General features: G+C 43.8%; 1 protein-coding gene across 6 annotated transcripts in view; it reads left to right on the forward strand.

Moving 5' to 3' along the window:
• Nucleotides 1-22,748, forward strand: part of LOC122572933 — a 43,007-nt gene that overhangs the window by 13,671 nt on the left and 6,588 nt on the right. For 2 of the 6 annotated variants that reach the window (XM_043738669.1, XM_043738674.1), the window contains exons 2-4: nt 19,947-20,157; nt 20,636-20,742; nt 22,083-22,219. In XM_043738669.1, the coding sequence (XP_043594604.1) occupies nt 19,958-20,157; nt 20,636-20,742; nt 22,083-22,219 (444 nt within the window). In that variant the 5' untranslated portion in view covers nt 19,947-19,957. Of the gene's footprint in view, nt 1-17,948; nt 17,966-17,994; nt 18,275-19,235; nt 19,344-19,946; nt 20,158-20,635; nt 20,743-22,082; nt 22,477-22,748 lie in introns of those variants that run through there. The other 4 variants (XM_043738673.1, XM_043738672.1, XM_043738670.1 and 1 more) reach the window with 4 other exon arrangements.

Raw genomic sequence — 22,748 nt, forward strand, 5'->3', positions numbered from 1 at the left:
CTTCTCTTACATTTGTTAGAATTTTAATTCGTTTAAAAGCTATCGAATCGCTCACCGATGCACTCCGTGAAGCATCTTTATCGTATCATCTTCGTTCCGAGCGTCCAAACTTCAGATCACGTTCCCTTGCTGTAGTTCTCTCTCTCTTTCTCTCTTTCAGAATCTCGCGTTATCTCTTCTCGTTAAAATCGCTTCGCAATTTCCATCTTTTTCGCCAGATCTTCCTACGCCACGCACGAATTTCCACCTGCCGGCCAAATTGTTTAACGTAAATAGAATTACGCGACTGGAACGTCGATCCTCGAGAGTATTGGCCGGCTGTGCGCGGAATTATTACGATTACAATTTCTCGTGGGATAGGATCGAAATGTAAAAGAAAATTGACAGAGATGGTGGAGAGAGGTGATCGTACATCAGGCCGCGGCACGGCGTTTGCTAATCCGCTAATCTAATTTCTGAAACGGTTGTCGGTGTCCTGCACCAGAATTCGACCAATTTCCTCACTGCTCTTTCTATTAACTTTGCATATCGCCTTGCAAACTGGTCGTATAGTAAATAAGAAAACTGGTGAATTAGCATCGGAGCTCGTGGTTTTCCCTTCCATATGGAATTATGTATTTTCTAGCGTAATTGCCAAACCACCGAAGAAGATTACGTAGAATATCGACCGAAACCGAAGTTAGAATTCCAGCGTTGGGCAGGGGTAGAAATGAGGGGCAGGCTCGATTGAATTTCGCCTCAGTGAGATAATAACGAGCTACCGATAGATTCCATTATACCTTTAAAATTCTCCAACAATGGAGCAGACTTTCTCCCGTCGGCGCCCGCCTGAAAATATTCTTCGGTAAAATTGTTCCACCACGTGATCGGAAATTAGTGCACTTTTGGTCTGCCCTGAAAGGAACGTTACACGTTTAGAACCGCCGCTTCGATCGAGCTTCGCGCCTTCTTAATTAGTACCAGAATCCAACGCATCGATTATCCGCCTTTTATTTTGCTACTTTAATTATTCGGGTCAAATTGGACACGATCGAGGTAACAGAAGCGGACGAGTCTTTAATCGCACGAAATATAGCCAAAGGGACCGTTCGGATTTTTCGAACGCGTACGAGCCGAATTTTGGATTTCGAAGTGATCAAATTCAAAAGCGGCCTCTTCCTACAAAGTACATATTTAGTTTGGATACCTGTGCCGCAGGGCCGCGTGTAACATTTCTGGCATCAAGAATTTCTAATTACGTAATTTTCAAATTCCGGCAAACCGCGCGAATTACCGATCTCCATGAAACGGTAATACTCGTGTTCTCTTGGCTGGAAGACGTCGGTCGTTGGAGCGGAGGGCTCTAGAGACGAGACGCCTAGGGTGGTATATCTACTTGCAGTTTTCAGTACATCGAGTTGCTCGCGTGTCCTGTGGAAAATTTCGCCTTGAAACTCGACTTATACAGGGTGTTTCTGAGTTATAGGTGCGAAATTACGCTTATTAGGCTTTCAGAAAGCTTAACAAGTAGCAACGAATATCTGATAATATCTAGGATGGGGGCGAGGTAGTCGTTTCACGAATGTGAAAAGTCTGTTCCGCTGATGAAACGATATCTTCCGGTACCTGCTAATTCGTTCTTTCTTTTTTGACAGAGCTATGCTTTTTTTTTAGTCGAACAGACATTCGACAATGCTCGATGCGTAGAAAAAACAGTGAGAGATATTGATTCAGCTTTGCGCCGGTAAAGCGCGCCATTGAAGGTGTAGAAAAAATTGCACCGTTTTGAGGTTATGTATCGATTGTTGACGCGCAGAGTCACAATCTGTTCGGCATTGTGGAGTACACAGTTTGTACACGTGCTTGTCAAATCGCTTTTGTTTCCTACTCTTTTTTATAAACACGTCGATTGGCCGATCCAGCCTGTATACCAAACTCTGAAACGAGCTGTATAACTCGTGCAACTCGAACGATCGTCTGTGTCCTTTCGACGCTTTTACAGCACGCTCGGGAGTCAGAAAATTATTACAATTAGCGACTGCAAAACGGGTCACACGTTACAATATGGCCTGTGCGGACGGGACGAAACAAAACGCGTGTTAGAGTCACGGTAGCGCCGATTTTGCCGATTTAATGACGTTATACGTAGATTTAGTAACGGCTGGACACGTGACAGCTGCATTAAATTTTCGCATTAATTCGCCTGCTCTCGTGAATCAACTCTCCCCTTCCTCCCCTGTGGAGCCGCTTCCTGGCCCCCTCGTACCTTCGAATTAAATGTTCCGAAACCGATGGAGGAGGAACCATCCTGATTTTTTCTCTCTCACTCTCGCCTGCTTTTGTCTCGAATCGCTTTTTGTTCGTTCGCGCGATTATTCACGTTACGCTTCGAATTTATCATTGTTGATTCGGTTGGCCTTTTCAAAGGCTGCCGAATAATGTCGAACGAGCGTATTGACAAAAAGCTGGATAATTCTGTTCCTTTTCTTCCTCTCTTCGCCTCTCTGCCACTTTGCTTTCCCAAATTTATGGCAAATTGGAAAAACGAAGGGTAGAGAAACTTCCGATGTCAAAGAGGGAAAGAAAAAAAGAAGGAAGAAGAGAAAGAAAAATGAAGCACTATACGACGAGCGATAGAACGCGAACTGCGCCGATCAGCCGCCTTCGCGTTCCAGGTGAAACTGCAATGGAAAATCGAATAATATCGATCAGAGTTTGCCTTACACGTTATCCGTTTATAAGCAATTAGTTGCGCTGACTTTCGTGCTAATTTTTTATCCAAAGGAAAATAGGAAAATACGAAACGATTCCCGCGAGAATGATTTGTACGTGATCGTTACCGATCATAATGGAACCACGCTGTCGAGTATTTCGCCACGTCCAGAAATTCCCAATATTTATTCCCGTTTCATTGGTACGTTTAAAAGGACATAAAAAAAAAAAAAAACAAGAAGCAAAGAGAAGACAGAAACGACAAAGAGGGGGCGTTTGTTTCGATCGATCGAAATTACAAGCGGGAACCTCGACGATATTTTTAGGGAAATAGAGGCCGATGAAAAAAATCGTATCTCGACACTTTACCGATGCTTCGTCAACGATGCTTCTGGCTTTATTTCGGTGGAACTGATCACACTATACAACGACGACTGATTCAGCAATAACTTATCTCGGGGAGTGATACACACCCGTCCCATTATCCGCGATACTCCTTTTTCTATCGCGTCGACATTTTCCTATAGGCGGCCCTCTGTTAGAAACGACGACGCGTATACGCATTGCCCGCCATATTCGACTTCCGGCGGAATACTTTCTCTGCATCGAAAACGTTCGACGCTTTGAATATTCGTCAGCTTCGATGATTACACGCTCCTCTCTGTCGTGTACGCTGGTTAAGAACTTTTCTCACAGTGACATAAAAGTCCTTTGTCCTCGCTGTTTGTACCTAATGAATAAAAATCTCAATATCGTTTCTCCTATAGAAATACGTAACTTACTAGCCTACAGAATGTCGACGCTGGTACTTCTTGACGAAGATACGCGAAATTCGTATAACAAATACGTTTATTTTCATAGAAATCGCCGGTAAGATCGGTTCGTTCGTTTGTATATGAACGAGCAACGTCGTATCACTCGTATCGTTCGGACAAATTAAATCGCAATTAACACCTCAACCACCACACCGGTGAAATTGATTGGTTTTACAATTTTATTTTAAAATTCCTACTTCGTGCTATATTTTTCTCCCCAATGGTGTAATGACTTTCGCAACGATACCTAAAAGAATAATATGATGAATTTTATTTGGTTCTTTTATGTATTCAAACTGAAAATAATTTCGTATCAAGGCTATTTATACCAATACCAGTGAAAATGACTGGTATTTGTCAAAGTGTAAAAGGGTCTTGCAATCTGTTTATCGAACCCCAATTGACCAGTTTCCTCGTTTTCTACAACTTCCCACGCGTTTTGAAAATTTTTACTGCGTATCATTCGATACGACGATATCAGCTATCAGGAAAATTCCGGTTCGATCGCTAGATCGCTAGATGCTAACGCTGGAAATGCCACAGCAGTCAAAACGACTGGTTCTACAATTTTATAAACGTGTCAACCCTCGCTTAGGTCGATCATGGTCCCAGATGGATTAATAATAATGGAATTCCTTCTGTAAGAAATAAATATTCCATCATTACGTGTTTTTTAAGGACCAGTCATTTTGACTGGTTTTGATAGAAATAACTTCGCGTTAACTATCGGTAGTTTTAGTGTTAATACACGTATACGGGAAGAGAATCGGTAAACGTCTATCGATATTCGAAACTGAACGATCAAACGTATGTATCGTTCGCGAGGAAATTATAGGAATCGATCGGGCCGATATTTAAACCGTCGACGAATTCATCTGTCCGAAGCTTCGTGTCGGAACGGTGGCGGTTGCATTTTGTTTTCCAACCGACTGTATTTTTATTTCTTGCCTGGGGTTCATTTTTCAATGCTTGTCTAGGAGACATTTCAGATATCGAAATTCGCTTCGTCGGCCGATAGACGGTTAATCGATAATATGTATCGGTCGATTACTCTCTTTCTGTTCGTCATTAGAACGAGCCTCGTATAGCAATACACGTTCGCAAATACGATCGACCTATTTCTACGATTAAACCGTCAGCTTTTTCGTCGCGTCGTAAAGTTTTCCAAAGCGCTAAACCTGTTTAACATTAGAACTACCGGTAGTTAACACGAAGGTACTTGTACCTCTGTATATTTATTGATTTATTTCTTTCTTACAGAAGCAATTCCATTATTATTAATCCGTCTGGGACCATGATCAACCTAAACGGGGGTTGACACATTTATAAAATTGTAGAACCAGTCGTTTTCACTGCTGTGGCATTTCTATCGTTAACATCAAGCGATCGATCCGGAATTTTCCTGATAATTGATATCGTCGTATCGAACGATACGCGGTACAAATTTGCAAAACGTGTGGGAAGTTGTAGAAAACGAGGGAACTGGTTAATTGGCGTTCGATAAACGGATCGCAGGATCCTTTTACACTTTTAACTGCTATTGGTATAAGTAGCCTCGATACGAAATTATTTTCAGTTTGAATATATAAGAAACGAAATAAAATTCATTATATTATTCTCTTAGTTATCGTTGCGAAAGTCATTGCATCATTGTGGAAAAGATATAACATGAAGTAGGAATTTTAAAATAAAACTGTAACACCAGTCAATTTGACAGGTGTGGTAGTTCTAATGTTAATACATAGTTTGACAAAGAATCGGCCCTGTGTATGTATCTTGTTTCCGTGTCCGATTATGTTCGTTCGACGAGTTGCACTCTTGAGGCGACAACTCGTACGGCGAACAGTTAGCGTCGTATAGATAGGAGAATAGTCGTTACCCTCGTGCCGGAAGTGTCTCGAGCTTACGGATGCCCGAATATACCGGCGACAAAGCTTTGTCAGGATCGAAATTGGCGTCAAGACGATAATTTTCCTCCTGTTACGTACTGCATCGCGTCTCGCTGCGCGTTGTCAAATTATTGTCGCTTGATAAACTTGTCGCCAGATGACAGAATAGCGACGTCGCGGCGATGTTAAAGACGCGCATACCGTTAGATCGAGTTTTATTGAATCGCGTAAACGGCAAGTTTACGTTAGTCGGAGAGCCAACCAACACAGCCTGTTTAATAATGCATGGATTTTTAATCCAACGTGAACGAGATACGTTCGTTTGGTTCGTCTACACCTGGATAAGCAAATAAACAATGCCGCGATGAAGTATTTATTTTATCAGGGACCATAGGCAGGAGGCACGCAAGCGAAACGAGAATCTAAACGGCATCGTACAATTATCGTACAAAGACGAGAGTTACGATTCGAATGGAAAGAGGCGAGTACCTGTAGATAGGCTTGTGACGTTAATGGTAAGAAGTTAATCATTTTTAAAAAGAGGCACTTTAGCATTTTAACTTTCGTACACCGTTGACCCGTTCGCGATACGTGTCTCGTCTATAAAGATATTTTTGCGGTGTATTATTCAAGCTTGATACGGCAAACTGTCAATAAAGAGAAAGAGAAGAGAAAATAAGCGGAATCGTTGAACGATCTTTATGCAATTTATCCTTCTGTAATTTATTCCATAGCAAAGTGCTCGATAATTGGCCTACGGTATCGAATGGATAAATATATACATATAATGGCCAACCTATATTTCGATGAGAGACAGAGAGAGAGAGAGACAGCCAGAGTTTTCTGTCCACATTCGCTGTGCTTAAAGTGCTCTGCATTACGGGCACATAAACGTCATACGGTCCGACTAAATATATTAGAGCTAGATATAATCGATTGACGTTATAATTTCTTGCTATTTGCATTCGATGCCATTGTTCCCTTTAGGTAACGGGACTAACATGCCGCTGTAACTGTCTAACTGTGTCGATCATAAAAACGATACGATCAAAATGAATTGTGTTGCGCGTGCAACGACAAATATATTGTTTACGTCATATCGTAAAAGATAGTCGTGAAAGAAAGTTCAAAAGTCCTGCTATTTCTTTCCACGTTCGATCCACGGCTAACGAATTGTATATATATATAAAAAAAAAGAGAGAACCGAGTTGAAGAAGAAATAAAAAGGAAAAAGAGAGAAAAGATATTTGTGAAGATAAAATAGTGACATCATCTGTATCGTAATCTTAAAAAAAGATCGATTCTTTTCGGTTAATAACGGAGTAATCATTCTAAATGGTCTTGAAAAGGGTAGATGGAATATTTTTTTTTGCAAGAAAGGGCATCGTTGATGCTAGTAGCGAGAACGATCGCTAGTAAGGCCTGTCTACATGTGCAGCCTGCCGCGGTAAAAGCCGGTGACCTAAATGTCGCCTTTATGCCAGGGGCGTATCTGTCATACGCGCAGGTGCACGCTATCCCACGACCGCCCCCAGGATATTAGCAGTACTGCTCTCGACAATTTCTTCCTCATTCTCTCGCTTCTATTCTCCGCCTTGCCTCCTTCCTCGCTTGTTTTTTTTTTCTTCTTTTTGTTTCTATTTCTACACACCTTTAATATCAGTTCCCGGAATAAAAGGTTCATCTGGTCGCCTATCTGTTTATCTATCCGTCCATTTACATTTATCTACCTATTTATCTAGATACGCGTTGTATTCTTTTTTTTTATTCTCACTTCGACGTCCTTCATTTTCTGCTCCACATTTCTCGTCGTTGTATGTTACCACCCTCTCGCTTCCCATTCCCGGTTCGCTTCTATTCTCGTTTCAGTTTCTATTTTTCTTTCTATATCTCCGCGCTATCCTTCTTCCCTTTTATTCTATTCTCCCTCTCTCTGTCTCTCTCGCGAACTTCTCTTTGTATGGAATCCTCTTGAAAAATTTACGACGCGATAAATCATTGTTCGCTGGAAAAGAAAAACGCGAAAGAATTAGACCGCTTAAAAATGATTCCAAGCGTCACCTGCCACCTGATACCCAGTTACCCAGTGCCCGTCGATTCTTTCGTATCACCGGCCAACCATAGGTAAGCGGATTCGTTCAAAGAATCTGCTTCGCGACGAATTAATCATTTCGTTATTCTCTATCCGCGATTGTGCTCGCTTTGCCAGCTCGCGTTTCGATTCATATTTATACGAGGTGGATAATATCGCGGTAGGATTCGATGGTTAAATGGCTACAGATTTTCGCAAACAGAAATTTGATGTTGCTAGCCGGATCGAACGGTTGCCCTCTGCCGGATAACAACAGGCTTTTGTTCGCCTACAAGCTCTTGGTTAACTTCGCCAGCCATGTACCACGTATCTGCGTGCATGCGCACGCGGCCATTCTGTCGGATACATAAAACAGGGGATTATTTCGCGTTTCTGAATTCTCTCGCTCGCATTCATCGACGAAGATACACGTCGTTCTCTCTCTTTCTCTCTCTTTCTTTCTTTCCTTCTCTGTTTCTTTTTCTTTTCGTCGTTGCAAACCTCTTATATCTTTTTACACTATCGCGGAATAAAAACCGTGAGTGGATGGAGAGTGGCACGTTTAATTCGGCTGAGCATTCTGTAATCTGTGTTTCAGCAATCTTGAAAATCAGATTTCAAATGTTCCATAAATCAGAGTCGGTGATATGCAGGTTGACACGCGTGCGCGAAAGCGTCCAGTCACCCGTCTCTGTACGTTTCGTCGTGGTTTTTCTCGTACGAGTGTTACATGGCGAAATAAAAATCCTGATCCGCGATAGTTTCCCGCGTACCTATAAAAGCGCGACATTTCTCCCGGATAATTTCCAGTGCAGCGGGAAAATGTTTATAGGTAATAGAATAATCCTGGAAATTAGCAGAATGTAAAAATAAATGTAGCCGTACGAGACACGCAAATGTTGCGTTCGCCACGGGCAGTTGAAATATTCGCGTCGTAAAATGCGCGCGACGGACCAAGCAAAAAGCTACAAAACGCGCAAGTTCGAAATATAATATCGTTAACGATAAATCAACGGGGCGAATTTGGCCGCGTATCGATCGAACGATGTTTGAAACGCAATTTTTCCAAAGCGATTTAGGCGCGTGAATCGTACGACTGTTTCCAAAGCAATAACGTCAAGTGAAAAGTTAATCAACTGCTGCCTGCTCGCCTCCTTCTAACGTTCTTCTTCTTTTTCACCTCTTATTCCGCCCTTTCTAAATCTCTTATCAACCCATCTCTTTCTACGCTTCCTCGTCCCTCTTGGCTGAACTCACCTGCTGCATATTTCAGCCGTTCTCAAGACGCTTAAGAGCCACCAATGTTTCAAGATTTTTTTTTTCAAGATTCTCAAACATCCTTCAATTCGGACAGTATATTCAAAGCGATCGAAATTCTCTCTGGTCTAATTCTTCGAAATTTTCCGATCCCACGTGATATTCAGCATCCTTTTTAACTGTCTCCTTTGGCTTTAATTTCTTATTTCTCTTCTATTTCCAGCCTGTCGCTTCTTCTTCTTCCTCCTCTCAGTTCTATCATGTTAGCGATCGTTCCTAGAATAGACGAAGATTTGAGATCATCGGGCAACGATCTCCGCTTAACGACAGGTCATCCACCGCTTCCGTTTCAATTATTCGCGCCAGCGGAACCCAAAATAAGTATCGATCCGTGGTACTCACCGATTCGGATCGCGATATTCACGAGCAGTTGGCTGAACTTGCGTGTTCCCCTTGCTGCGAAATAACGACAACTATTGACTTTGGTTGCGTGAAAGAGACACGTAGCCCGAAGGCACGCGTCCACTATGCATTCTATCTGGCGGTACGTGCAACATAGCCAGCTGAGTCCATTAGTCATGTCCTTGATTATGAGGGATGGTCTAGAAATTTTTCATCCGCCAACGGTCTCGCTTTGTCAACCTCTTTGTAGCCGACATAATATCTTACGCGGAGACGGGCCCTCTTGGATTGGTTAATTTTCCTTTTCCCTAAGAACACTTTGCCTCTGCTTTTTGCATTCGCCAGGCGCACCAGTTCTCTAGGTTACGAGACGAGAGAAGTACATGGGTCTTCTAGGTCCTCAGGCATATTGAAACGAACGAATTGAACGAAACGTAAAGCACGCGGAGGTGTAGATTTTCACTTTAACCTTTCGGCGTTGAACCAGACCCTTTGTAGAAAAGAATAATCTTTATTCGTACGTTTCTCTAAATTGAATCGAAACATGGAATAATAAGTGTTTATAGCGCATTTTGTTCAAAGTTGAATAATAAACTTGAGTCTACGATCTCTGTCGATTGTTTTAGCGCACACAGGTCGTAGATATTTCGCTAGAAGGCGGTGAATACGAGAAGCGCGTTAGCACTTCGTGTTTTATCGAACGGTGTATCTTAACTCTTTCGCTTTGGCAGTCCAGTCTGCCAAAGTACTGTCACTGAACGGAAACGCGGACCAGAGATACGCACAGTGTGCGTGGCAGCTATATACACCTTTTTCCTAAGTCTTAAATAACAATAATTCTTGCGAGAGCCGTATATGAAGTATCGTTTCACTGCTAATGGGTTTAATAGATTCTTAGCATGAAACAGTATACGATCGTTTGGATGTTTGAAATATATTGCGTGAAACATTTTGATGTTGTTTCAACAATGAGTAACTTTAACACGTTGGTCGCCGCGTCACCCATATCAATGTCACCCATATCTCTTGTTCGAGTTAATTAAATATAGGATATACAAGATAAAAATATTAAAAACAAATTATACCGTACTTTTTGTTAATTTATATTCTGGATAAAATATTACATTACGCCGGTGTTTGTTAAAACATTCCAAACACATTTGGGGTGATTTTGGGCACTTCGAACAATAGTCGTAGACTATTCATCGTCATCACTACTCTCCTCACTTTCAAATATATTTTCATGCTGTTTACTGAACATTTTGAGGATGAAAAAGATCACTGACGTACGTCTCACAGGTATGCTTCTCGATCAAATCAAAGATCCGAGATATCTGCCATGAGATCCCTCGGAATACTCCAGCTGGAAAGCTTATCGCAATGAATCGAAGGTGATAAACAATGAACCGAAGGCAATAAACAATGAATTGCCGCTTGTCGCTCTATTTACGTTCTGCGTAGCGGCGGTCGGATTTGGGCCCCGCAGGATACTTAGTCGTATCACGCCGGGCGACCAACGCGTTAAGAAGCGATTAATCCAATATGCCAATAAAATCATCGGAAGATGTTCTGCTGATAACGAAAAAATATTTTGTTGACTACTTGTATATGCGTCATTCGGATGCTCGATATTCGAGGCGCCGGACTCAGGAGTCGTCGCGTGGTCGCCGCCTATAAGCGACGCTCGAACCGAAAGGATTAAAGATCGCTTTTGCTCAGAATGTGCGCAAAATATTTTAGACGAGTTTTCCATTCAATTTATCCGGAATGTTGACACGATCGTTCGAATAACTTAGCGATAAATATTAGAAACGCGTTTGGCACGATAGTCGCGATAGAATAACGCGTTCGTTGATGCCCCGGCACTAGCGAAATTTCGTCAGTGGCGTTCCGTGATTGCGCATCGATTTTTCGAGAGAGGTTTATTTGAAGAGCGACAGGGGCGGTTGTAAACTCCGACAGGGTCCCAGTCAACTTCCTGATAAACAAACAGTTCCGTCGAATAAATGCACGATTCGCGTATTAATCCTGCTGCCGTGACTAGTGCATTACGGCTCTGTTGAGCTTGGTCGAGGGTCTACATAAAATGACGAAATTTAATAGCAGCACGGCCATCGAAAATATCCTGTGTTCCAATTTTAACGCTCGTAGAACGAGGTCACAGAGGTTGAAACGTCTGTAAATAAATTTTATTGTTTGTTTCGTGCGGTGGCCGGTACAAAAACGTCGGAAATCCTGCGGAGACCATTTCTGTCCTAACGGAAGTAGCCATTTCACGGTTGATTCTTTCATTTGGCAGGAGTATTCGGCTTGACCAGTGTTGGCCAAAGGAAATGCGAAAAAAAAATTTGTACAAGAACGAGCAATTAAGCAGAAACCCGACCATTCCGTTTGTAATTAATTTATTCTGGCCGAGCAGCGAATAACTGCTGTTTTTATACGTCACTTTTTAACGTCAGTTTTCATTCGCCATAGAAATAGACCATGATTAACATTTCTTCTCTTTTTTTCCTCCCCCTCCTCGTCTCCCCACCCACCCCGATCCGTTTTTTGTGCGCGCGTGCGCCGAGATATATACACACTGAACATAAATTTTTACCTTTGTACCGGTGACTCTCGGCGTTCCTCAATTTGTCAAGCTTTGCTAGAAAATTTTCAGAAAGAAAAAAAATGGAGAAGTAACGTACACGTCATCCCGCGTGCAAAACTTGGAGGCTGCAAACTGTTCCCATGCTGATTAAAATGTTCCTGCTAGCGTTCCTTTCCTTTCTTCTTTTTCTTTGTCCCGCCACAAACCGTAGCTACGTAGGTCGGTGTACGGGAAATTTGCCAGAGTTTTGCCCCGGCAGCAAAACGCGCCTCTAACGACAGGTTAAAAATTGCCAGATAAAATTCCACGCATCGATCTTCCATTTCTGTGCGCGTAGCTTTATCGTTTGCCCGGCACAATCGACGCGCCTCCTCGGCCAATCAATCCGCTATTCTCCGTATATTTCTCCGAAGCTGTATACCCGTAGTGGTACTTTGATTAGCGTCTACGGTAGGAGAGAAGAAAAAGAACCAGGCTATACTCGGCTGCTGTCGATGACACCCACGTTCACCCACTTAACTATATCTATCTTGGCCGTCTACACGAGTGGAGCTGTGTCTTTGTGTCGTCGCAATCATAAGGAGAGACGAGCACCATTACACCGACATAGAGGACGAGAGCAGAACAGAGAGGTAGGAGGAGGAAGAGGAGGAGGAGGAGGAGGAGGAGGAGGAGGAGGAGGAGAAGGAAAAGAAGTCGTAGATTAATCGGGGACGCCTAACAATCGCGTGGTATTCTTCGTTCACGTGCTGTTCCCTGGCTCGACTGCCTTTTCCGCACGAGAGGACGAGGCCTCTGAATTCGACGAGGTACCTGGGCGATGCAGCGGAAAGAAGAGTGGGAAAAATAGAGAATAGAGAGGAATAGACAAAAAGGGATGGAAAAAAAGGAAGAGGAGATGGAGGAAGGAGAAGGAAGAGATATAATGGGGACTCCTGGCCGTGGATCGAAACATGGCGCCGCACATACTACGTGTGTTCTCGCTGACGCTCTCGCAAAAAGCTAAACGTCAGGGCTTAGCTATATAGCGCAACGTGCCACGGTGATGTATGACGCGTGTATGGAACCGGGATACGGGACCGATGGAGCGAGATTACCAGCGACAGATAAGATCCTGATGATGCTAGGTCGCGCCAACCGCTCTTATCCAGCTTCTGATAGACAAGCCTGGTAATACATGTGTTTGTTTTGTCGGTATGATCGCGATATGTTTACGCGGACTGGTATAAATTGCGGGGAAACAGGGGATTGAAAAGAGGGTTGAAACTTGCCCGAAAATCGCCGCTGATGAATGTGTCGGCACATCAATTTTATGCTACGCCCCTTCATTCTGCGATACAGATACTTTCGTTTAGATGCTTCGGTGAGCGATAAGAGGATGACGAGAGGCGACATTTCGTTCCCAAGCTCGAGGGAATCGCCAAGCAGAAGCGGCAAACTGAATTTGTCGGCTGGTTAACAGCCGTTACGTACGAGTGACCAGCTTCGAAACCATAGGAATATAATTGAGATAGGCCGCAGAACGACGATAGTAAAGACAGACAAGGTTGGAATTCCAGGAATTTCCAAATCCCGATCAGCTTAGACATTTTTCAATTTCAACGATGTAACTCGATGTCGTGCGATCACTATCGGATTATCGGCAGACCTTCGCCACGGAACTTGGACAACGAGATTAATAAGAGGGGGCCAAATTCTACCTAGCTATAAGGTCGAGTTTCTGGGCTGACCTTTAGACGAAAATTCGATTTACCGGCTCCCCTGTTTCTCGGTTACGTTAGATTTTTTTTGCCATATCGTCGCTGACTCGTCTCGGCGAGGCAGGGAGGAAACCGCGCTGAGGGGTACTTTTGACGAGTAAAAATGGAAACGTATGACGGAGAATACAATGCGCGACAGGAGAATCGGTCGTACGTGGGATGACGCAACACGTTGTGGTCAGAAAACGAGGGCTAAGGTTCGGAAAAGGAACATTTATCAGCGCCACGGTACACGCGGGTCTTGAATAAATTGACTTTTTGCCCGCGTCGCGGCGGAATCGATGGAAAGAAATTACCGACCAGATAAAATCCTGATGATGTCAGGTCGCGCCAAGCACGGTTTACTTACTCAGCTCTCGCCACAGGAAAGGCAAGATGGCTGTGTTTGATCTAGCGAGATTGCCTGTACTTCCGCTCGATCAATCGGCCAAAGAATTGATGACAAACGAGCTGCCTGGTAAATAAGGGAAATTTATTTCAACCGTGAGAATTAAATTTAATGAGCAGCTCGGTGTAATTGCGGGCTAGGACGCTGTGAGATTACCAAGACTAATTAAGGAGCTAGAATACTTTAGACTACGAAATAATAGAGGGATGGGAAACGGGTGGCTAGATGGTGTTAAGAGGGATTTCCAAATGCTAATTCGCTACCGTAATACAGTTTCGTTGAATCCGGAATCTGGCGAAAATTCGACGGAAAGATACCACGGTGGTTGAAAATCAAAAATGTAAAGATCAAAAGACTTCAATCTTTTGCCAGTCTTCCATCGAAACGGAAATAAATTTCAAGATCAGCATCTATGTTTGAGATTTACGAAGCCGATAGATTTATTCTATATCTCGTCCGACAAATTATCTAGCAAGGATAATAATAAAAATAGATGGCGTCAAAGATCCATTGAAAATTTGATCTGCCTCTGATTTCGTTCGCGATACCAGCATGAAAATTTTATCTCGTTCCGCCTGCTGGCAGCGTTTTATTTATTTAATGACCCAACCATAGGATGTAATTAAATAGCTCGCTTTTACTGCACAAAACGACCGGGCTTTCGGGCAAATATTAATCAACCGTAGCGGGAGGGGATATTCCGTTTCGTTAACGACTAATGCACAATTGAAAAGCGACCTCCGTCGAATATAATATTACAAAATACACAGTTTCTACGTTTTATTTATAACCGAGCACCTACGTGTGTCGGGTAAGGTTTGCACGGTCCGGAAAGTTTGATTTTTGGCAACGACAAGCCACGCCATCACGTACAACACTTATTTCCTTCCCTTTTCACTACCTCCTGGCACTTTTCCCTGCCAACGTCCAACTTTGTTCCACCACATATGCGCAGTTTTCCTATTCCACCAATACGTAGACACGTTGCATCTGTCTCGTAACACCCGAGGGATGTATGGTCGGATCCTAGGAACACAGGACTCTATAGACGGTGCTTCGTTCCGATAAAAAAAAATCTCCATCGTTCGTTTACCTTGCAACCCTTAGCCCTGGCAACGTATTTTCGCAATACGTCGCACAACGTGCTAACTTTTTTCTCTTTTTAATCAAACTCGTGCCTACGACGTAGAAGACGATCAACGTAGAGAATTCGATTATATTCGAACGATAATAATTGAACGTCTTGCGCGTTTCGCTCGTGTTTGATCGGATCGATCGTTGCCACCGATCGCGCTACTCCGAACGAACGCGGCTTTTCCTAATATCGTACGACGTTGCTTACGATCGGCGAAATTTAACGAGTGACATCGTTTGTAGGAAACTCAGACCGTGTAACCAAACGCGTTAATCATTCTCTGTATTTTTCCTAGATGCTTCGCCTTAAGCCACTACGAAGTCCGAGTAGCAGCGTAATACATCTTGAAAATCCTCCATCTTCCGCGCAGCAATTTCCGCCTTATTTATTACCAGTAATTTTTAATATCACGTTATTGCTGTGCACTAGCTACGGTTGCAAGGCAAGCCTCGTTACGAAATCTCTCACGTGGAAACTAACTTTCCTACATCTCCTCCCCTTCTCCTTCCCTTTCCTCTCACCCTCTCTCTCTCTCTCTCTCTCTCTCACTCTCATTGGTATCACTTATTCCCCGAAATCTTCACTTTTTCTGGCACTCTTCCCTGGCCGAATCGAAACCGGCTATTCAATGAACAGAAGGCTATAACGACTCATAGGGTCTATAGACGTCGGGCAAAATGACGCAACGGAATATGGATAGACATTGTCGAATATTTGAATTGAATGGCGGCAACCATCGATCGGTATCGGTTTCGGCCTGAATGGAGGCAACTGTCGGTAGATTTTCGAACCGCGAAACGGCTGACCAGAAGGGTGAAATGAATGAAAGCGGTCGCGAAACTCTTTAGTCCCGGTATCGAGGCCAGTACAGCGGGAGAACTCATCGATTTTCGAGGCGTGCATACCAATCGAGACAGAAAGAAGTGAGAGAGAAAGAGAGAAAGAGAGAGGCTCGGTGGCGGCCGCGTGAGAAGCTATAATTAAGCAACAGGTTGTAGCTTCTTCACGGAAATTTATGAACAGCGCCCCGATAGAGGACGATCCACCGGTTTTATTGAATTTTAATCCGGTGCTCCCTCCGCTGTCGGAGCTGTTCGGGCTCCAGACAGTTTTTGCGAACCGGCATTCGCATCGATCGACCACGAGGGAACAGCAATTGATTGTAAAAAGGCCGCCGCGTGATCAATAACGCGGAAAGAGGCGCCGCTTGCCAACCGGCCGAAGGTGAACCTGGAACGATTCCGGTGCCCCTATTTTTGGCGAGATTAAAGGGTAACCGAGATGGCAAATGTTAATGGAACACACGGAATAGCAAGTTTCCGAGCCTCCGTCTCCGCCTAAGAATTTTCGATGCGCAATCGGCCGACATTAACGAGCTTTTATCGGCGCGCGTAGTTGCCAGGAATAATACTACGGCTTTCTTGGAACTTGTGTGCAGGATATTGCGAGACAAGATACGTTAATGACGGTCATTTCGCTTGAATTTTAACCTTGCCTTTTGTTAAACTATATCGAAATACGGGAGGATACTCGGAGGAATACATCGAACAATTTCTATCAAGAATTCTCAGAAATATGAGGTGATATTGAGAGTATAGTGCGTTAAATAATCGCTCGGTGCTTAGGTCAACGATATATTTATTAACAAGTGTCTTCTTTTGATCGCGTCGCGTATCGCTCTCGGTTATAAGTCGCTTCCTGGTTCAAACTTAACCGTCGATCGGATTCGATTCTTTTCTCTTTGTCGCCTCTCAATATCCTCACTATCCACGCGTTTGTCACGTCGGAGATACAAGAAATCGCGAAACCGATAGATCGCCGGTGATCTGCTCGCGTCGCAGTTCGAACGTTTCGCGAATAAGGTGAAGAAATTGAACTTTATATATGATAATGGAATTTATTATGCAAATCCAACAGAGCGACGGTTCAAAGTGTTACAAGAGACTGGGTCGAGATGTTTTAACAGACTGGGGCGAGCGCTTATTTTGAGGGATTTTTATACTGAGGTTTTAGTCCCTTTGGAGGGCTTGTCGTCTGGTGTATCTCAGAGGCGCCTATTCCGTTACTATTCCGTTATTTTCGATGGCTGTGGTATGCAGGGTGTCTGGCCTATCCTATTACTGTTTCTCAGCGCGTGGTCTTCTTCAGCGTGTGACGCGTTTGTTAGGCGACCGTTGCCACGCACGCCTTCTTCTCGAACATTGGAAGGACCATTGGGATATCGACGGCTCATTAGGCACTTCGCTTCGGCGATATGTATTGTTAATTAACGTATCGACGATTAATTAAATATACAGACTAGAATTTATTTATTGTAAAGTATTCGTCCGTTAACGCGTAATCCGATCTTCGAATCGATAACAAAGAGATAAGAACGGATGGGACAAGTTAGACGAAGATAACGGAAAAGTGCCGTGCGCGTTTCCTCGTGGAAAGAATTTCGCCGGCAGGTACAATTACAGACATCGCTGGCACGATCATCGTATCGGGTGGACGAAGAAGGCCAAAATACGCGGCCAATTTGCGTGGAAGGCCGCTGCAATACGGCCGAATTGGAGCGCGAGCGGCCGGAGTTCGGTTGTTACGCAAAATCGTTTCTTCCTCGGCCGCGTTTCTAAGTACCGGCACAACCATCGGGTTCTGTGAAAGCTGGAATCGTCGATCGACGATCCAGCCTGCCTATTCTTGGCCGACGATTCACCGGCCCCAATTTCGCATCGATGAAAACGACCGTGGATAGAGGGAAGAAGTAGGAGGAGAAGGAGGAGGAGGAGGAAGGACAAATCAAGAAGAGAAGAGGAGGAGAGACGGTTGATCCACCGCGAAGAGGTCCTCTCAATCTGCAGTCGATTTTCTCGTGCACCGACCCAATTTCGAAGCCGGTGCGGGCAATTTAACCCAGGTCCGACCGTTCCTGGAACGTCGCGTCGTTCTGTCGGATTACCGGATCACCGAGTCCTCGTCGCGGTATAACGGTCGAAACTGATTTTAAAACCGCTTTGAGACGCTCGTTCTCCATCGTTTTCCTGTTTCCATCGCGTTCATCGCCATCTTTCTCTGCTCGATCGTTCGAGACACGGTACAAAACTCGGTACCGCGGAACGACACTTGTAATTGTGCGTCTAAACGAAGCGAGTAAAATGAACGCGTAAACGAGCATGGAGCAAGTTCGCTGTTTGGCGATTGTTCGCCGAATTGGAAATCTAACGTCCAAATGCTTTAAGAATGCTCCGCGAACGTTCCAAAAATGCATCTTCGATTCTTTTAATCGCAGAGGTGAGCGAACGGTTTCATGCAGCATTCTTGGAAACGAGGTGGTTTAATGTGGAAGTGCCCAAGAAATACTCTCGATATTCGACAAAAAAGTTTATCAAACAATTAACAGTCAACAATCAACGATCAACGATCACGCTTCTCGAATGCGTTTGCTTCGCTATTACGCTAGACTCTTCGCACTTCGCTGTTCGAAACAAAATGAATCTTTTGTTCAAAACCAAACGGATTCTTTCCTTTGTTGCTCCTCGATGTCTCCACTACGCACGCGTTTGTTAGACGTCCGCGACGGTTGCCGCGTATGCATTTTTCCGCGTAGGGATATCGATGGTACATTGGGCAGTTGGCCTTACGTTTTCATGGCACAGCGCTTTGTGTCAAAAAGTTCCGTCGTCGAATATCGCCGCAGAAATGTCTTCTTCTCGTTAACAAATGTTAGCTACGATGTTTTCATCGGATATCGTTGTTTCGAGACCGAACGAAGACAGAACAGAACAGAGAATTATTATCGAGCGTCTCTGAGGTGTACTCTCTAGGAACGTTCGCTCGCGTTCGTCGCCAAAGTATAGAACGTTCTTAGAGCATTCGGATATTCGATTTCCGGTTCGGCGACCAATCGGAGCTAAACGGCGAAACGAATGTTCCCTCGCGCTTTCGTTTCTAAATTTTATTAAAATGGGCGAAGCATTTGCTCGTTTGGTCTTAAATCGCCGTAAGACGTTGCCCCGAGGTGTTTGCCAGAATTCATCGTAAATTGCTGAAGATTATGCTCGACCGTGCAACGATGCTACTTCAAGATACTGTTATCGTCTCGAGCTACCCTTTCCTTCTTCGTTGCTCGCGGTAGACTCGAGAAACGGTGCACGACGTTCATAATTCGACGGCAATTTAAAAAATCGCTCGATCCTCTCTGAATGTGCTGCTTTCACCCTATTTCTCCGTCATCCTCCACTCTTTCGTATTCAATTGACCGTGCACGCTTAAGTTGCTTGCAATTCCAGTGACACTCGTACGAGGCTGTGCCGTATATTCGCGGAGCGAGCCAGGCCAAATTACCATATTCCAGTTTCCGGTACGTGTCCCTGGGTCATGTTTGGCCCAGATTCCATTCGGCGACTTAATAAACAGAACGCTTTTGCGGCACGCGTACTACGCAGTTTCCCCGCTTGGATATGCTTATTTTTTTTATGGCATTTACCCACGTTTAGCGGTACGCTTTTTCTCCGCAACGTCTTGTTCTTCCCTCGTTTCGTCAATGACGGTCGGACACGACGCAAGGGGAAACGAAAGGAAAAATTCTTACGAACTTACGAATGAAGTAAACTGGAACCGACCATTTGTCCGAGAAATAAGAACACATTCCAGATTTGAGAGACAAATACGAGCGGTTGAATAGAATTAGCATAATCCCGGTCGCTATCTCTCCGAGTTTCTGGCCTCTTTGTTCGAAACTACGTGTCTTCTATTTTAATAAGCGTTTCGTATTAAAATCCTCGCGCGTAAACAATACGTTTAATTTGCCAGATCTATTTAATTTGTCAATATCAAAGAAGAGAGTTGAACTGAAAAGAAAGTTGCGTCGTCTTTTAATTACCAAAGATACGAAATACCTAATATATTTTGATAAGCGTTCCCTCGTTCTTATTTTCTTTTTTTCTTTTTTGTATATTTTCAGGGTGAGGGGGCATGTTGATGTGCCGGCGGTTGCTGCTGATCGCAGCCGCGATCACGGCCTCGATCGAGGCTGGCTCCGCTAGTTACCACCCTGGAATCTCCTCAGATTACTCTGGATACCCTGGTTTTCCCGTTTATCCAGCTCTGACGTCGTCCGAGACCTCGTCCGGTGCGACCACCACGCCAACAACAAATTTGGAAAATGTTTGCAGGTATAATCGATCGGCCGTTGTTTCTTCGTCGTTGATTCTCAGGTTACATTACCAGAAAACTTCTTCATTATTCTCTTCTGTTTGAAATTAGACGAGCAGTTAGTATCGGGAGAGAAATGTGATTCTACAGCAACGTCGAAACAAGGTCAACTGGAACAGACTTCCCTTTATACCAACTCGGTCACGTTTTATGAAAAACCTTGTATTTTTTACCAGGCAAATTTAAAATCGTTCGAAACCACAAATGTTTGCGTTGCAGATCGATATTTTCTTACTCTTATTCCCCCGTTACGCTTTCCATTCGTGGCGCTTACGAAAATAGGATTAAATCGTGATTCAAAATCGCGTCGATCGTATTCGGCGATGGTCCGCCATTAAATCGTACGCGTGTCCGTCGTTGAACCAAACCGATATATCTGTCGTATCGAGGCGTATTCGAAAGGATATATTGTACGTTTTATTTGCATTCCATTTGCAGGCCATCCGAGTACCTATGTGGCACAGGAAACTGCGTTGCCCAGGACAAATACTGCGACGGCGAAAATGACTGCGGCGACAACTCCGACGAGCCGAAATATTGCACCCGTGAGTCCTTTATCCGACCTGTTTCGTTCGATTCCTGACCGCCATTTCGCCCCAGCAATTTTAATTCAATTAAAATTCCTATTTCTCTTCGATACGCGGTTACTAGTACGCCGATGATTAAACGTCGTTTTCAAGAATATACAACCAATCTCGAAACGTATCGATCAAAGAACGCATTTCGCGATCGTTTGTTCGCCAAGATGGAAGATCTTAAGTTCTCGTTCAACCCTTTCGCTGTAGATTCAAAGGATGCGCTGCCACGGTTACGTCGCGAGGTTGACACAAAGATTCTCCCATGTGGATCTTGAAGTATGAAATGTACGATGGTCGTAACAATTAGAAACCTTCGTAATTTATAATATTCGATGTGCTCGTACAACGCACGGGCTCCACGGCGGTGACGTTAATTCTTCGTTCTATTAACATTAGAACTACCACACCGGTCAAATTGATTGGTTTTACAATTTTATTTTCAAATTCCTACTTCATGTTATGTTACTTTTTTCCGCAACGATGTAATGACTTTCGTAACGATAGGTAGGAGAATAATATAATGAATTTTATTTTGTTTCTTATGTATACAAACTGAAAATAATTTCGTATCGAGGCTATTTATACCAATACCAGTCAAAATGACTGCTACTTGTCAAAGCGTAAAAGGGTCTTGCAATCTGTTTATCGAACCCCAATTGACCAGTTTCCTCGTTTTCTACAACTTGCCACGCGTTTTTTAAATTTTTACTGCGTATCATTCGATAGGACGATATCAGTTATGAGGAAAATTCCGGATCGATCGCTAGATCGTTAGATGCTAACATTAGATATATCACAGCAGCCAAAATGACTGGTTCTACAATTTTATAAATGTGTCGACCCTCGTTTAGGTCGATCACGGTCCCAGATGGATTAATAATAATGCAATTGCTTCTGTAAGAAAGAAATAAATCAATAAATATAAAATTATTACGTATTTTTGAAAGACCAGTCGTTTTGACTGGTTTTGGTAGAAATAGCTTCGCGTTAACTGTCGGTAGTTCTAGTGCTAAATCTACCATCTGAAAGGTAACAAAGATTCGTTAATCAAAGTTTGGTTACCTAAACACGAACTGCATTACGCGATAAAGGATGTTTTTACCCAGGACGAGAACTCCTTCTGCCGTGCAAACTATAGAACATCAGAATCCCGAAGTTCGCTTCTGTTGCCTCTCCATTTGATTCGCAATCTCGTGATTCGCGACGCAGTGGCAAATCGGGGGGAAAGAGAAGGGAAGGAAAGAAGCGGTCATAGATCTCGCGAGAATATCGCAGCAGGATTTTTACTTTTCTACCTGGTTTTACAGTGTGCAACAGAACGTTGTACGGCGACGTCGGCCGGACCTACAGGGTGGAAGTTCGCCGGCCGAGGGAAGATCGACTGCCATTCTTGTGTCATCTCAATTTCACTGCCGCCGGCTCTGATCTCGGAGATCTAGTTCAGGTGGGATGGAGGAAAAGGAGTTGCGAACACGCGCGCGCGAAGCGAACACACGAACGAGCGTGCGGGCAGCCAGCATGGAATCCGTAGGAAATAAACGGTGACTCGTCGCGCGAGTGGAACGAGACTGTCACGAGGCAGACAGTAGTAGGGGACAATAATTTTTTCTCCTAGGCATATACGGACACAGATAGACGCGTGGACGCGCGCGCGTGGTCGATGTTTTAGCGAAAATAGATCGTCTCTTGAAAATTGTTTTTGTAAGTTTGTTTATTTCTCTGTATGTCCTCTTTAATCGTGTTTCTCTTCGATGTACTTCTTTCCTGTTCTTTCGTCCCTCGCTTCTTTACACGTAGAAATCCCCTTTTTACTTTTGTCCACGGATTTCGCGTTGTTTCGTAATAAATCGAATATCGAGTTGATGCAGGAACTCTCCTCGAACCTTTGTCTCTCAGACGAAACGAGCGTTTCAATTTAACTCTGTGATGCATTTTCTAAATGCGTTTTTACCTATCCATCGTGCTTTCACGTT

Source organism: Bombus pyrosoma, linkage group LG11 (assembly GCF_014825855.1).
Source record: "Bombus pyrosoma isolate SC7728 linkage group LG11, ASM1482585v1, whole genome shotgun sequence".
Lineage (NCBI taxonomy): Eukaryota > Metazoa > Arthropoda > Insecta > Hymenoptera > Apidae > Bombus > Bombus pyrosoma.